At 42.7% G+C, this 16,183-nt stretch overlaps 1 protein-coding gene across 1 annotated transcript; it reads right to left on the bottom strand.

The window, feature by feature from the left end:
• Window positions 1-349: 349 nt before the first annotated feature.
• Window positions 350-13,720, bottom strand: tollip (toll interacting protein). The gene is made up of 6 exons (XM_080884857.1): window positions 13,566-13,720; window positions 9,335-9,484; window positions 7,498-7,680; window positions 1,891-2,043; window positions 1,436-1,520; window positions 350-1,361 (listed from the first exon to the last, which is right to left on the bottom strand). The coding sequence occupies exons 1-6, from the start codon at window positions 13,596-13,598 to the stop codon at window positions 1,138-1,140; spliced, it is 828 nt and encodes a 275-aa protein (XP_080740983.1). The 5' UTR covers window positions 13,599-13,720; the 3' UTR covers window positions 350-1,137.
• Between the last annotated feature and the right edge of the window lie 2,463 nt (window positions 13,721-16,183).

The raw sequence follows: 16,183 nt of genomic DNA, 5'->3' as shown, positions 1-16,183 counted from the left end.
AGACAAATTTGACATTGCGAAGGGAACAATCTTACAGAAATGTTATATTCCATTTCCATTACATCTGCTATCGGCTGGCTTCTAAATCACCTTCTCACTTAAAAACATTCAATTCAATTCAATTTTATTTATATAGCGCCGAATCACAACAAAGGTCGCCTCAAGGCGCTTCATAGGTAGCAAAAACATGTGCACTACTTGTTCTTGTCTAGTGACATGTGACTGCAATTCATGCTGAATCATAAATATTCTGAATATTCTGAAATCAGTAAACACCAATGGAATACCAAAGTTCCTGGACTGAAAGATGTGTATTACACTGAGATAACAGAATCACATGACACCACTGCACTTTCAACATTAAGAGTTTTGCAGACTGACAGTCTCATGGAGAAGAACTTTGGCAGACAAAATGTTGGCAGGTTACAGGTGTGAATAGAAGACTTAAGATTAGAATATACAGTCACCAAGGAGCATTGTGGGTCTTAAAACCTCTGCAGATGTCATACTGTTGTCCTCCATTCAGATATCAGTAGCAAAGTGACATCTTCAAACTCATTTGGAAGGTAACTGCACATAAAACCTTCATGTCCTGACTTAGTGATGGTAAACCTATATTAACTTTGTTAGAAATGACTCACAGTGGACAAAAGAGTTCTTCTAACCAGGGTAGTCATTCACTCATTATTATTACTGCATACATTTCTCTATATATACACAATGAATAATTTGAAATGCACTACACACTTTACAGATACCAATAATACAGGAGGTTGTGATTTGCTGCAGTTATGGCAGGTGCAAAACAAACTGTTTACAAAAGCATCAACAGAAATATTTGGTGCACTGTGAAAATCCAATCCTGTGATTAGAGGGTAGAACACCCACTGAGTGGCTATACCAAAATGACTGTCAGAACTTGGGAGCAGAGTTGTGTTTAAGCTCTAGGGACCTTATTTGAACTGGAAACAAAGCTCTTTTGGGAACTCGGCTGCTGCTGCAGTGTGTGAGAGTATATTACTGTGGGAGGACTATAAACATGTCTATAAGAGAAGGGGTGGAGCTCTGTATATAGACTACTTTCACTGTGAATGCATGCATCTGTTAGCATGTCTGGTATCAGACTGTCTTGTATAGTTAGAGCTCCTCAGCCATCTGCAGCAGAGAGTTGATGGCAGCATCCTTGTTGCCTTGCTGTGCGTCCAGTACAGTGCGAACCACCTCTTTATCCAGGTTGGGGAACATGTCCTGCAGAGCCTTAAGGTCCTGCTCAGTGCATGGTAGGCCCTGGTTCCCAATTGCTGGCATGGTAGTTGGCACTGCCATAGGCATCATGCCCTGGTTGTAGACCGCAGGAACTCCTAGGAACACAGATGACACTGCTTATACAAGAACCAGCTTTTAACTTATTAGATACAAGGTTTCACTGACTGACCTGTGATGGGCACGTATCCTACTCCTTGTTGATATACAGATGGCATAAAGACGACAGGCTGAGTCATCATTCCTGCTGGTAAAGACTGGCACAAAGACAGGGTTAACAATTTCACTTCATGGAAATAAATGAAACAGAAATGAAAGATGGTTTTCAAGATATTTCCTGACAGTGAAGCAACACTTGATCATTTTGAAAGCCTTTTCCTTAAAACTAAATCAAAATGAATAATAGATATTACAGGCTATCATGTTCCAAGCTTTCAAGATTAGTTTTGTTACACTATACAAAACAATTTATGGAAACTTTGTCATTGTCCAAATACTTCCGGGAATAATAAACCGACTGTGGATCCATAGTAACAGCATAACCAAAACTCAATCTGTGATTTAACACACAGACGTGTGATGCACTTTCCATCTTATCTGATGAAGGGTGCGTGTAAATGTCCTCACAGCAAAAGACATAACCAGGTTGATCATGCCCTCCTTGTCGTCACCCTGCCGTCCACTCAGGCTGAACCACTCATCCACCACTCTGCCCTCCCTTAGGCCTTCAGGGATGGTGACATGTGTCCATGCTATCCTGTCATCCATAGAAAATGCTCTCTGTACATCAACACATGGAAACAATTATCAGGTCAGTGGATAAATGCAAATGTATACTGCTGGATCATTAACAGCAGAGTTCAAATTCAACGGTTTCTTCATTTGTAAGGCTTTAAGACAAGGAAATTACCAGAGTATGAAAACAATTCACACAACAGTTCAGCTCAGAATATAAGATGTGACCAAAACGTTCTGGGAAGAGGCCCATAACAAACAGCTTGCCTGATTTAAATTTAGCCGTCTCTCCTTCAAGCTTGTTTGGCACCAAATATCAACAACAGTTTAAGGCACCTTATACTGTAAGGCAGGGCTGCCCAATCCCGGTCCTCGAGAGCTACTATCCTGCAGCTTTTAGATGCATCCCTACTCCAACACAGCTGAATCAAATGGTTTGATTACCTCTTCAGCATGCCATCGTGTTTGGCAAAGGCCTGATAACAAGCCATTCATTTGATTCAGGTGTGTGGGAACAAGGATGCATCTAAAAGCTGCAGGACGGTAGCTCTCGAGGACCGGGATTGGGCACCCCTGCTGTAAGGTAAAGACCCTACAAGAAAACCCAACGACTAGACAACCGCTTATGAGCGAGCACTTGGTTTTTCCTTGGTGAAGGAAAAACTCCCTTTTAACACAAAGAAACCTCCAGCAGAACTAGGCTCAGTGAGGGGCAGCCATCGTTAAAAAATTAATTAATTAAAAGAAAAACTGCCAGTCACTGATGAGCTGATGTAATTTCACCATAGACCTCAACCTCAAGCAGATAAACTTTCAACTTCTGTTTCAAATTGACTACATTTTGTGATAATGGATCATAACTGGCGGTGAGAGTGGGGTCTCTTGTTAGTGCCAAGCAGTTTGGAGAACATCCAGCACGTATTTCAGAAGAACAAAAAAAGAAGTACAAGAACAAGTACAAAGGGACATAACAGAACTTCCCCCGAGAGATCTAAAAGGTAAGAGTCATGCTGAAGATGGTCCAGAGGCGCATTAGAACAGGATCTTTAGATTTTGTAGGCCTTTTCCCTGAACCTTATGATTACACCCTATATCATCAATAAATATGCACTGTTGATAGAGACAGAATGTAAGAAAACATAGTTTCAACTGTAGTTTCATTTACTTTGTCCATCCTTGACAACACATTTCCTCATTTGAAGGGTGAAACTACAGAAACAAGGAGCTAGGAGAATTGTAATAGCACTGACACGGCATTATGTCCAGGAATACTATGCAAATAAAATCTAAGCATAAAAGCAGCCCAGATAGTTTTCCCCTGGAAATCTTAAGTAAAAAAATTACTGCTTAACAAATAACCTTGTAACTTTTTAGTAGCGTTCACAATACTGTCACATAATAAAACTGAAAAAAATATTAGGGTTATTCAAAAGTAATTTCCATCCACCATTTCACCCCCCTGACATACGTAGAGCTAGAGGAGTATTCCTGTAACCTCCACAGAGCTGTGTTTACTTGGCTAGCACATTACCAACTGCTAACCTCCACCTTTGTAGCCTGCTCGTACTCAACAATGTGTTTCTGCCTCCAAGTGGTAAAAGACAAACAATTTCTTTCACCTTTAGAAGGAAGAGTTTTCTTGCATATTTTGTATAGTACTGTGCTTTATTGGAGGATGTTGAAGTAGCTGTTTTTAAATCGCATTGCATTGGATTTTCTCTTACAAATGCAGTTTGTTTTTTGGATGATACCGTACAGGTGCACCAGTGGATGACCTATTATGTTTTTCTTATAAAAAAAGTAAAACACCCAGCACGCCCCTGCGGGCGGTTTATCCTTCAAGCTCGGGTCCTCTACCAGAGGCCTGGGAGCTTGAGGGTCCTGCGCAGTATCTTAGCTGTTCCCAGGACTGCGCTCTTCTGGACAGAGATCTCCGATGTTGTTCCCGGGATCTGCTGGAGCCACTCGCCTAGCTTGGGAGTCACCGCACCTAGTGCTCCGATTACCACGGGGACCACCGTTACCTTCACCCTCCACATCCTCTCGAGCTCTTCTCTGAGCCCTTGGTATTTCTCCAGCTTCTCGTGTTCCTTCTTCCTGATATTGCTGTCATTCGGAACCGCTACATCGATCACTACGGCCGTCTTCTTCTGTTTGTCTACCACCACTATGTCCGGTTGGTTAGCCACCACCATTTTGTCCGTCTGTATCTGGAAGTCCCACAGGATCTTAGCTCGGTCATTCTCCACCACCCTTGGGGGCATCTCCCATTTTGACCTCGGGACTTCCAGGTTATACTCGGCACAGATGTTCCTGTACACTATGCCGGCCACTTGGTTATGGCGTTCCATGTATGCCTTGCCTGCTAGCATCTTGCACCCTGCTGTTATGTGCTGGATTGTCTCTGGGGCATCTTTACACAGACTGCACCTGGGGTCTTGCCTGGTGTGATAGACCCCAGCCTCTATGGATCTTGTGCTCAGAGCTTGTTCTTGTGCTGCCATGATTAGTGCCTCTGTGCTGTCTTTCAGTCCAGCTTTGTCCAGCCACTGGTAGGATTTCTGGATATCAGCCACCTCCTCTATCTGCCGGTGGTACATACCGTGCAGGGGCCTGTCCTTCCATGATGGTTCCTCGTCTCCCTCCTCTTTCTTGGGTTTCTGCTGCCTGAGGTATTCACTGAGCACTCGGTCAGTTGGGGCCATCTTCCCAATGTATTCTTGGATGTTCGTTGTCTCATCCTGGACTGTGGTGCTGACACTCACCAGTCCCCGGCCCCCTTCCTTCCGGTTAGCGTACAGCCTCAGGGTGCTGGACTTGGGGTGAAACCCTCCATGCATGGTCAGGAGCTTTCCTGTCTTTATGTCAGTGGCTTCTATCTCCTCCTTTGGCCAGCCTATTACCCCAGCAGGGTACCTGATCACGGGCAGGGCGTACGTGTTGATGGCCCGGATCTTGTTCTTACCATTCAGCTGACTCCTCAGGACTTGCCTGACCCTCTGCAGGTACTTGGTGGTTGCAGCTTTTCTAGCGGCCTCTTCATGGTTCCCATTTGCCTGCGGGATCCCCAGGTACTTGTAACTGTCCTCTATGTCTGCAATGTTGCCTTCTGGTAGTTCAATCCCCTCAGTTCTGACTACCTTCCCTCTCTTTGTTACCATCCGACTACACTTCTCCAGTCCGAACGACATTCCAATGTCATTGCTGTATAGCCTGGTAGTGTGGATCAGTGAATCGATGTCTCGTTCACTCTTGGCATACAGCTTGATGTCATCCATGTACAGGAGGTGGCTGACAACTGCTCCGTTCTGTAGTCGGTATCCGTAGCCAGTCTTGTTAATGATCTCACTGAGGGGGTTCAGGCCTATGCAGAACAGCAGTGGGGACAGAGCATCTCCTTGGTAGATCCCGCACTTGATGGTGACTTGTGCTATGGGCTTGGAGTTGGCCTCTAGTGTTGTACGCCACATCCCCATTGAGTTCCTGATGAAGGCTCTTAGGGTCCCATTGATCTTGTACAATTCTAGGCATTCCAGTATCCAGCTGTGGGGCATTGAGTCATAGGCCTTCTTGTAATCAATCCAGGCAGTGCACAGGTTGGTCAGTCTGGTCTTGCAGTCTCGGCTGACTGTTCTGTCTACCAGTAGCTGGTGTTTTTCGCCTCTGGTATTCTTGCCAATTCCTTTCTGTGTCCCGCTCATGTATTGACCCATGTGCCTGTTCATCTTAGCCGATATGATGCCTGACAGGAGCTTCCATGTAGTACTGAGGCAGGTTATTGGTCGGTAGTTGGAGGGGACCGGTCCCTTCTTGGGGTCCTTGGGGATCAGGACCGTCCGGCCTTCAGTTAGCCATTCCGGGTGTCTCTCGTTAACTAGCAGCTGGTTCATTTGTGCTGCCAGACGCTCGTGGAGTGCAGTCAGCTTCTTCAGCCAGTAGGCGTGAACCATGTCGGGCCCTGGTGCTGTCCAACTCTTCATACTGGAGACCCTTTCTTGGATATCTGCCACTGTGATGGTTACTGGACCCTGTTCAGGGAGGTCGCTGTGGTCTGCCCTCAGATCCTCTAGCCACTGAGCATTGCCGTTATGGGTTGCATCCTTCTCCCATATGCTCTTCCAGTATTGCTCCGTCTCCAGCCTTGGTGGTGCTGTTCTCTTATTGTTCCCTTGCCACTGAGAGTACACCTTTGCTGGTTCTGTGGAGAACAGCTGGTTTATTCTCCTGCCTTCTATCTCTCTGGTGTACCTCCTCAAGCGGCTGGCCAAGGCTGTGAGTCTTTGCTTGGCAGTTTCCAAGGCCTCAGGTATGGACAGCTTGCTGTATTTCTTAGGCACCTTCTTTGTCGCACCTTTCTGCAACTCCGTTAGTTGGCTAACCTCCCTCCGTGCTACTTTGATCTTATATATATATATATATATATATATATATATATATATATATATATATATACACACATATATATATATATATATATATATATATATATATATATATATATATATATATATATATATATATATATATATATATATATATATATATATATATATATATATATATATATATATACACACATATATATATATATATATATATATACATATATATATATATATATATATATATATATATATATATATATATATATATATATATATATATATATATATATATATGGCTTTAGGTTTGATAGGGACAATGAGGGAAAGAGAGAGGGGAAGACATGCAGCAGAGGGTCTCAGGTCGGACTCGAACCTGGTCTGGCCGCTCCCAGCTTTGCTGCATATGCTCCCCTGCTCATTCCAGTGAGCTAAACCGATGCCCGACCCATTATGTTGTTCTAATTGTGTTCCATCTTCTTCTTATATTCCTCCTATTTTCTCCCCGCTTCTTTTTTCTTTCTGTCCTTTTGTTTTTTTCCTCTGACTGTCAGCTCTGTTATTGCCATATTTCACAGCTTTTGGCCATACTACCTTGAGCATGCCCAATCTCATCTGATCTCGGAAGCTAAGCAGGGTCAGACTAGGTTAACAGCCTGAGCATACCAGGTATGTATGCTTGGCTCATCTACTAACCTGAAAGGTTGGTGGTTTAATCCCTAGCTGCTCCAATCTGCATGGCAAATATCCTTGGGCAAGATACTAACCGCAAGTTGCCCTCCAATGTAACAGTTTGTAACAGTTTGTAACAGTTTGTAACAGTCACACCCACATCAGAGTGTGACTGTTACAAAGCACTTAAGATTAAAAAAGTGCTTCTATGAACGGATGAATAGAAACATGTTTTAAACCGCTTTGAGTACTCAGGTAGAGTAGAAAAGTGCTATATAAGAACCAGTCCACTTACTTGCACAATATGATAATGTTAAAATGAAACAGACAAATAGATAAAATGAAAAAAAAGAAGAAAACAAAGAAGAAGACCCTATAGAGCTAATCTTTGAAAAGCTGTGCCCATGTCTAACCATTCAGAAGAGAAGCTCTGTGACCTCCTCACCTCATCAAAGATCTCCAAGTAGAAAGAGTCAACCCCAGGAGGCACCGTGCACTGGATCACCTTGTTCCAGCGTGGGTTTTTGGCTCCATTATGAGCAGTTGGTGTCTCATAGACAGCATAGCCCAGTCTGATCCTACAGTATGGATCCATTCGGGTCATACCATAGTTTTTAGCCAGTTTGGCCTACACAATAAAACAAGACAGGTGGCTTCAATTAACTGATTAATTTAAGATTTGTGTATTACAGTATAGCTAGCACGTGTACTCCTGTGTTTAATCTAAGTTACACACAAAAACATAAACACTAACTAAAACTCAGTTTAGTTTAGTTTATCAAGATCCCCATTAGCTCCTGTAATAGCAGAAGCTACTCTTCCTGGGGTCTGAGGAACTTTTTAACCAAAAGGTTTTTCAGACATAAAACATGAACTACATGAAAGACAAAAAAGATTTCCACGCCACCACTGGGTTAGTGAACTGACCTCTGCATTAGACTAGTTCAACAAGGAGGAAACAAAATAAACCTGTCTGTTAACTAGCACATAGAATATGGATGAAGATCCAAAAAAATAACAGTTTGTTATAAGTAGGGATGGGTATCGAAAATCGGTTCTTGTTGAGAACCGGTTCCCACTGTTTCAATTCCTTGGAATCGTTTGCCATTTTTGCAAACGATTCCCTTATCGATTCCAGTCGCCCCGAATGACGTCACCACGTCGCGGAGCGTCATTTACCCGGCAGGAAACACGGCGCCAGCGGCTCAAATGCTCAAAAGTTTGGTTATACTTTACGAGAACGGATGACAACAGGGCAACTTGCAATACTTGCAAAGTAGATATTTCATTTAAGGGAGGAAACACTACGAATATGCAAAAGCATTTGCTCACAAAACACACGATGACCTTAAATGAATGTCGTGTTTTTAATTCCGCTCCGGACTCGTGAATCTCAACCCAGCAGCAGCGGTAACGTTTGCACGTCCTCTCCCGTTAATGCGGCAGGTAAATAATCAACTAACAGTGCATATTATGTTAGCGCGATCTGCTTTATTACAAAACCTGCCATTACTGTGCATTTAGGTGATCATGATGAGAGAGACAGAGTCTGGCTCAGATGCTGGCAGTTCTCACTGCAGTCTACCGGTAGCGTCTCCTTTCAGGCCAGGATAGACAAATGTCACCGAGCAGTGACTCAGTTTGTGGTCAAAGGCTTGCACCCGTTTGCCACAGCAGATGCCCCGATTTCACTTTGGTAAGTGAATGTGTTTAATTGTAGGCAGGGACATTACTGGATATTCTTGTGTAATTGCTACAGAATAATTTATGTTATACTTTGTTATTGCTACAGAAGAATATTTATTTTATTATTTTACATTTACATTTTTTTTCCTGGGGACCCTGTGACACCCCATTGAAGAGCCGTAGGCTGGATCTCTTAAGACCTCACTGTTGGGTTTGTAAGGCCATGTTACTCCTAAATTTGTCTCTTGTTCAAAGAGAAGATATAAAACAAAGTTCTAAGCTAATTGACTTTAGTGTTCTCCTTTTTTAAAAATAAGAATCGATAAGAGAATCGATAAAGAATCGAATCGTTAAACAGAATTGAAAATGGAATCGGAATCGTTAAAATCTTATCAATACCCATCCCTAGTTATAAAGAATTTGTGGCACTTTTGCTATAATGACTTTTCAGTTAAAATTTAGAACTTAACAAACTAAACAAGAAGCTTTTATGTGTAACATAAAAGAACAAGCTGTTGGTGTGTATATTTTATCCACAATGGTACAAATACTGAAATGACATCCAGTTGTACTTCTAATAGTGAAGCTGTGCTCACCTGGACCACTGTAATGCTAAGTCGTCCTACAGTGCTTATGGAGCCTCCATACTGCAGCTGCCTGGCTGCCTGCGCATCCAGCTGGACCTGCTGCTGCTGCTGAGTGGGAGTGATTCGCAGAAAATCCTGTGGAAGCTCCCCAATATACACCTGAAAGCAAAAAACTGGTTTAAGTTTTACCCAGAAAAACCAGCATAAAGGGGGCTGGAGGAAGAGAGGATTGCTTGGTGCTGTACTAAGAGAGATACTAATTCATGCAAATTATTTAACATTGTATGTATTTTTTGAGAGAGAGAAAAGAACAAAAAACAATCTATGGAAGAGAGAAACCAAAAGTTACTGACATGCAGTTTGTAATATTGCCATATAACTTAAATATGGGATAAATGAAGTGCTTATTGAAACTAAGATGAAGGCGAAGAGGAGAACAAGTGGAAAACAAATGAAGTACTCTAGCAGGGTGATCCAACCCTGACTACAAACTCAGAGCTGGTTCCACAGGAGAGGGTCAAGTAAGCTAGAAGCTCTCCCCCATTTCTACTTTTGAAATCTCTCAGAACCACAAATAAGGAGAGGAAAGTGCTCTATTGAGAAAATATAGTATTATGAGGTCTTTATAGAGTATATTCATTCAGGTCTTTGTATGTAAATGTAAAAAATATATATACCGTATTTACCGCACTATAAGGCGCACGTAAAATCCTTAAATCTTCACAAAAATCGACAGTGCGCCTTATAATCTGGTGCGCCTTATGGATGAATTTTGGTTTGTGCTTACTGACCTTGAACCGGTTTTATGTGGCACACTGTGCTCAAAAATCTGTCAAAATTTTTTTTAGAGGACCGTTGCCAGGAGCCTCGCAGAGTAATACGTACTGTGCTTCAACACAACATTCCCGTGTTGTGTGTGTATAACGACTCCAAAATGGCATATTTAAGCGTATTTTAACCTTCGAGCAATTAGTTATGCAGAAGAAAATGGAAATAGAGCAGCTGTGACATAATTCGGCATTAATGAGTCGATGGTGCGCAAGTGGAGGAAGCAAGAAGATGACCTAAAACAAGTAAAGAAGACCAAAAGGAGTTTCCGAGGGAACACGGCGCGATGGCCGCAGTTAGAGGACAAAATTGAACAGTGGGTTATTGAACAGAGAACAGCAGGCAGAAGTGTCTCTACAGTCTCTATTCGACTCAAGGCAACAGCGGCAGCACATGACATGCAGATCAGCGACTTTCGAGGGGGACCTTCTTGGTGCTTCCGTTTGATGAAAAGGCATAATCTCTCAATCCGCACAAGAACTAAAGTCTCACAGCAACTGCCAAACGATTACAAAGAAAAGTTGGCCATTTTCAGCACCTACTGCCAGAATGAGATCACTGAAAAGAAGATCCGGCCAGAACACATCACTAGCATGGACGAGGTCCTCCTCACCTTTGACATCCCCGTGAACCGTACTGTTGAGAAAACAGGGACCAGTACGGTATCTATATGCACCACAGGGAACGAGAAGTCATCCTTCACTGTAGTTCTGGGCTGCCAAGCTAATGGCCAGAAACTACCACCCATGGTCATTTTCAAGAGGAAGACTTTACCAAAAGAAAAGTTTCCGGCCGGCGTCATCGTCAAGGCTAACTCAAAGGGCTGGATGGACGAGGAGAAGATGAGCGAGTGTTTGAGTTCATGTCAAGAGACCGGGTGGCTTTTTCCACAAATCTCCGTCTCTTTTGATCTACGACTCCATGCGCGCCGAGGCTGTCAAAACCCAAGTGAAGCAAACTAATTCGGAGCTTGCCGTCATTCCGGGTGGATTAACCAAAGAACTCCAACCACTAGATATTGGTTGTTCAAAGTTAAATTACGAGCTGCGTGGGAGCATTGGATGACAGAAGGCGAACACACATTCACCAAAACAGGGAGGCAACGCCGAGCAAGTTACGCCGCTACCTGCCAATGGATCGTGGATGCTTGGGCTAAGGTATCATTCATTCATTCATTCATTTATTTGTTCATTTTCAGGCACAACAAATACCTTTATTGAACATAAAATGCACAAAACATCAGTCTCAAGTGTCGTCCGAGCTTTCACGAAGGCTGGAATAATCACTGAACAGCTAAGTAACAGCAACAAGACTGATTCAGACAATAATGAGAGGGATCCGGGCATGCTTGATGCTGAAATTGCCCAGCTGTTTACCGTAACTCAGACACGGAAGGTGAAGAGTTTGAGGGAATTGTGGAAGTTGAATGTACTGGAAAAAGTAAGTGTATTTTTCAATATTTAATGTGTTACAGCTTAACAGTGTTAAGAGTTACTGTGAATGAGCTTAATAAAGGTCAAGTTATCTGACTGTTTTGTTTGTCTTAATGCGTCATATAATACGATGCGCCTTATGTATGAAAACAGAGCCAGTCTTCAACAGTGCGCTTTATAATCTGGTGCGCCTTATAGTGCGGTAAATATGGTACTGTAACCTTATTTTGGGGCAAAGTCAATAAATATTTGAAGCAGTTTTTATCTTATTTGACTGGTGATGTACTAGTGACGACAGAAACGTAAGTTAATTTAGATAATGCTTCAAAAGTACTACCCGAAAAAGTCCCCAGAGGTATTTCTAGGTTACTGCAAGAGTCCCGTCTACAAGCAGGACTTCGGTTAACGTTACATTCTTAGACACCCGTATTCAAATGAGGGTTGGTGGACTTAATCGTGTTTTACATATCAGCATGCTAATTTGAACTCTAACTAGCAGGTACAACCTACAGTCAATTAAGTGAGTCATGATGAGACTTTTGGTTTTTTGGTTTGGGGGTTTTTTAACTTTTGTTGAAATTGTTTGAGAGGTGTTGATTTATATGTATGGCTCACTTGGAAGACATCTTGGTGATGCTGCTGAATTTTAGTTAGCTACACTTAGGTCCATCACTTGTTGTAGAGAGACTCAGTTTTTGTAGTTATCTAGACCACTACAGTTGAAAATCCTTTCAATCAATGAATGACAATCAATGACATGCGTGATGTCACAAACATCACCACATGCTTTAGTTTGTTTGTTCTGCATAATAGCCTCGTGACAGCCTTCCTTGCTGTCATCTGACATCTCTTGGGTTTCATATTCACAATTACAGTGAAAAGTTACGGAATACAAAATTCTTCACTCTGAATCAACTTCAGATATCATGGCTGCTTTATTTGTCACGTAATAACAATGCAACAGGACCCATTTAACCTGTCTAAACAATTAATTCCAAAATTTTTGGTAAAAACTCCAGAATTAAAACTTAAGGTATGCATTCTGATCACATATTGTCCGATTTAAAATCCAATGTGGTGGTTTACAGACAGAAAACTTTGTCCAACAAATTCTAACTATATAATGACGGATCTTTTTACTGCTCTGACCAATCCAAATGAATTCACTCAGTGGGTGCAAATGCTGCTAGCAGTGTTCAAGCATGAGTCTTTTTCCCCAGTCATTACAGCCGACTATATCTCTCACTTTCTGTCTTCCACGAGTGAAACTGTACAAGAGAGAAGGAGCAAAGAATGTAGCATTAAAAAACTGCAAGACATAGTGGGGTAAATCAGTTTGTCTTCATCTACCCGAATAAACACAGAAAATGATGCGAAACTTATTGTCGCTAAGAGCAGGACTTTTTAGGATTTTGTGAGTTTAAAAGACGTAAACCATGCCTTTAATATGTTTATCTAGCCTTTCTTCCAACATTTTAACGTAATGCTAGCACGTGGAAAATATTGGACGTGAACACCGTTTTGCTCAAGTCTCAGAACTTCATTAACTTGTAATTAGTCGGTTTCTGAGTAATCATTAGATCAGCTCACCACAAATCAAAGGCTTAATTTTTTCTGACTCTTTGTAATCACAAAACATCCGGGGTCCTCTAAGCAGCAACACAGAAACTGGAATTCAGCTTCCCAGATCTGAAGCACGGGAGTGAAACTGTTCTTTATCGTTTGTTGTGTAACACGGAACACGTCAGAGTTGCTATCCTGGCAGCTTAATCCTTGAGTTGCTATTAGCTACCTAAGCTAACGCTTATCCGTTAATTACTTTCGTCGACGTTTTGAATGACGGGTATTGAATGCTAAGCTAGTGTCCGTGCTGTGCAACTCTTTCTTGATCATTTAATGAACCAGAACTACAATCCAGAGCAACGCCTAGCTGTGTGCGTGCCAGTGCGAACAAACTAGACAAACACCGAGGTCGCTACCTGTCCCCTCTGGGTGCTGATGGTAGTTGCCATGTCGTCTCCTCTTTATCGGGATTTTCTATTTTTTCTTAAATCACAAGCTTGCGGCGTTGAAAAACAAAACAACATATACTGTCCACTACAACGGATGTTTACCCTTCGAAAGACCTCCTCTTCCTGCTTGTTTTTTTATATATGTCATGTGACAACCAGTGTTACAGTGCTTTACCGCCACCTACTGCGTTGGAGTGGGCAATAGACCCACTCTAGCCAAACCACCTTCAAGATTTTTCAGTTACTACAGAAGGTGAAGAGTCACACCTGATCCACAAATGAATGGAATGCATTCAGTGGCGGTCCAAGGCTGTTTGGCGACCTGGGCGAGCACTCTCTCTGCCCCCCCCCCTCCCCCCATAACAAACAGCAAACGACTAACAAACAGCCATCATAATTCATCATACAATGAGAATAGGACAAATCAACAATTGACACTGACTAATTAATATTGTGCTGAACACAGTCCAAAAGATTCAGTAAGCTACAAAGGAAAGTGGCAAACAAACGTAAACAAAAGTTTTCACTATCACTACTAATTTTTTTTTTTCACTATCACTACTAATTAATGTTATCTTCTTGTATCCCTGTTGTGGCCAGTGCTATCCTCTATGTTGTTGCATGCTGGGGCAGCAGGTTGAGGGTCACAGATGCCAACAGACTAAATAAAGTGATCCACAATGCCGGTAATGTTGTGGGGATGGAGCTGGACTCTGTTAGGGTGGTGTCTGAGAGGCGAATGTTGTCCAAGATAAGGATAATCATGGATAATACCTCCCACCCATTCCATGAAGGCTTGGCTACTCACAGGAGCACGTCCAGTGAGAGACTGAGATTACCAAAAAGCACCACTGACCGACACAGGAAATCATTCCTGCCCGTGGCCATCTCCCTGTACCACTCCTCCATCTAATGCACTGTAAACACTGCAAAAGATACACTTTTTATACACGTTCTTTTCTATTCTGTAATATTCTTGTAAATTTTCTTGATATTTATTTATAATCACCTCTGTTAATCCTTGATATTTATAATTGAGTGATCTGTATATATTAGTGCTATTTCTTAAATGTGTAAAATCTGTAACATAATGTATTGTTTGGAGTTTAGTCTGTTACTGTTGCTATTTCTACAATTTCTTCTTGGAGTAATTGTAACCCACATAATTTCCTTAGGGATTAATAAAGTATTCCGATTCTGATTCTGATTGTTTCAGGATAGATGACCTGCCATTATCCAATGACACATCTGCTTACCTGTATCTTTTGCTCGTTTCTCCTCCTCTTCTTTTCTCTTTTTTCTAAACTGAGAACCTGATGGCTTTGAACTTTTCTTGTCCATTTTCCATTGGTTTTAATTTTGCACTCCAGTATGAACACCCATCCCACAACCCGAGGATCACCACAACATGACCTTATAAATCTAAACCTTAGTTCACAGATTTGCTTTGTTAAGGGTTTATTTCTGGGATTTCGCACAACCCAGGATTCAAATCATGAATACATTATGGGCTTGGATTTATAACATTGGTAAATGGTAAATGGCCTGCATTTGTATAGCGCTTTTCTAGTCCATAGGACCCCAAAGCGCTTTACACTACATTCAGTCATTCACCCATTCACACACACATTCACACACTGGCGATAGCAAGCTACATTGTAGCCACAGCCACCCTGAGGCGCACTGACAGAGGCGAGGCTGCCGGACACAGGCGCCACCAGGCCCTCTGACCACCACCAGTAGGCAAACATGGGGTTAGTATCTTAGCCCAAGGATATTTGGCATGCAGCCAGGATGCAGCCTGGGATCGAACCACCGACCTTCTGATTAGCTGATTAGAGCCCATTTCATTCATAACATTATGAATGAAATGGGCTCTATTTGGAAGCAGCCGGTCCATATATATAAAACACCCAGCACGCCCCTGCGGGCGGTTTATCCTTCAAGCTCGGGTCCTCTACCAGAGGCCTGGGAGCTTGAGGGTCCTGCGCAGTATCTTAGCTGTTCCCAGGACTGCGCTCTTCTGGACAGAGATCTCCGATGTTGTTCCCGGGATCTGCTGGAGCCACTCGCCTAGCTTGGGAGTCACCGCACCTAGTGCTCCGATTACCACGGGGACCACCGTCACCTTCACCCTCCACATCCTCTCGAGCTCTTCTCTGAGCCCTTGGTATTTCTCCAGCTTCTCGTGTTCCTTCTTCCTGATATTGCTGTCATTCGGAACCGCTACATCGATCACTACGGCCGTCTTCTTCTGTTTATCTACCACCACTATGTCCGGTTGGTTAGCCACCACCATTTTGTCCGTCTGTATCTGGAAGTCCCACAGGATCTTAGCTCGGTCATTCTCCACCACCCTTGGGGGCATCTCCCATTTTGACCTCGGGACTTCCAGGTTATACTCGGCACAGATGTTCCTGTACACTATGCCGGCCACTTGGTTATGGCGTTCCATGTATGCCTTGCCTGCTAGCATCTTGCACCCTGCTGTTATGTGCTGGATTGTCTCTGGGGCATCTTTACACAGCCTGCACCTGGGGTCTTGCCTGGTGTGATAGACCCCAGCCTCTATGGATCTTGTGCTC

This window comes from Rhamphochromis sp. 'chilingali' (assembly GCF_963969265.1).
Source record: "Rhamphochromis sp. 'chilingali' genome assembly, chromosome: 6".
In the NCBI taxonomy this organism is placed as follows: domain Eukaryota; kingdom Metazoa; phylum Chordata; class Actinopteri; order Cichliformes; family Cichlidae; genus Rhamphochromis; species Rhamphochromis sp. 'chilingali'.
This window is presented reverse-complemented; position numbering and strand designations above follow the sequence as displayed.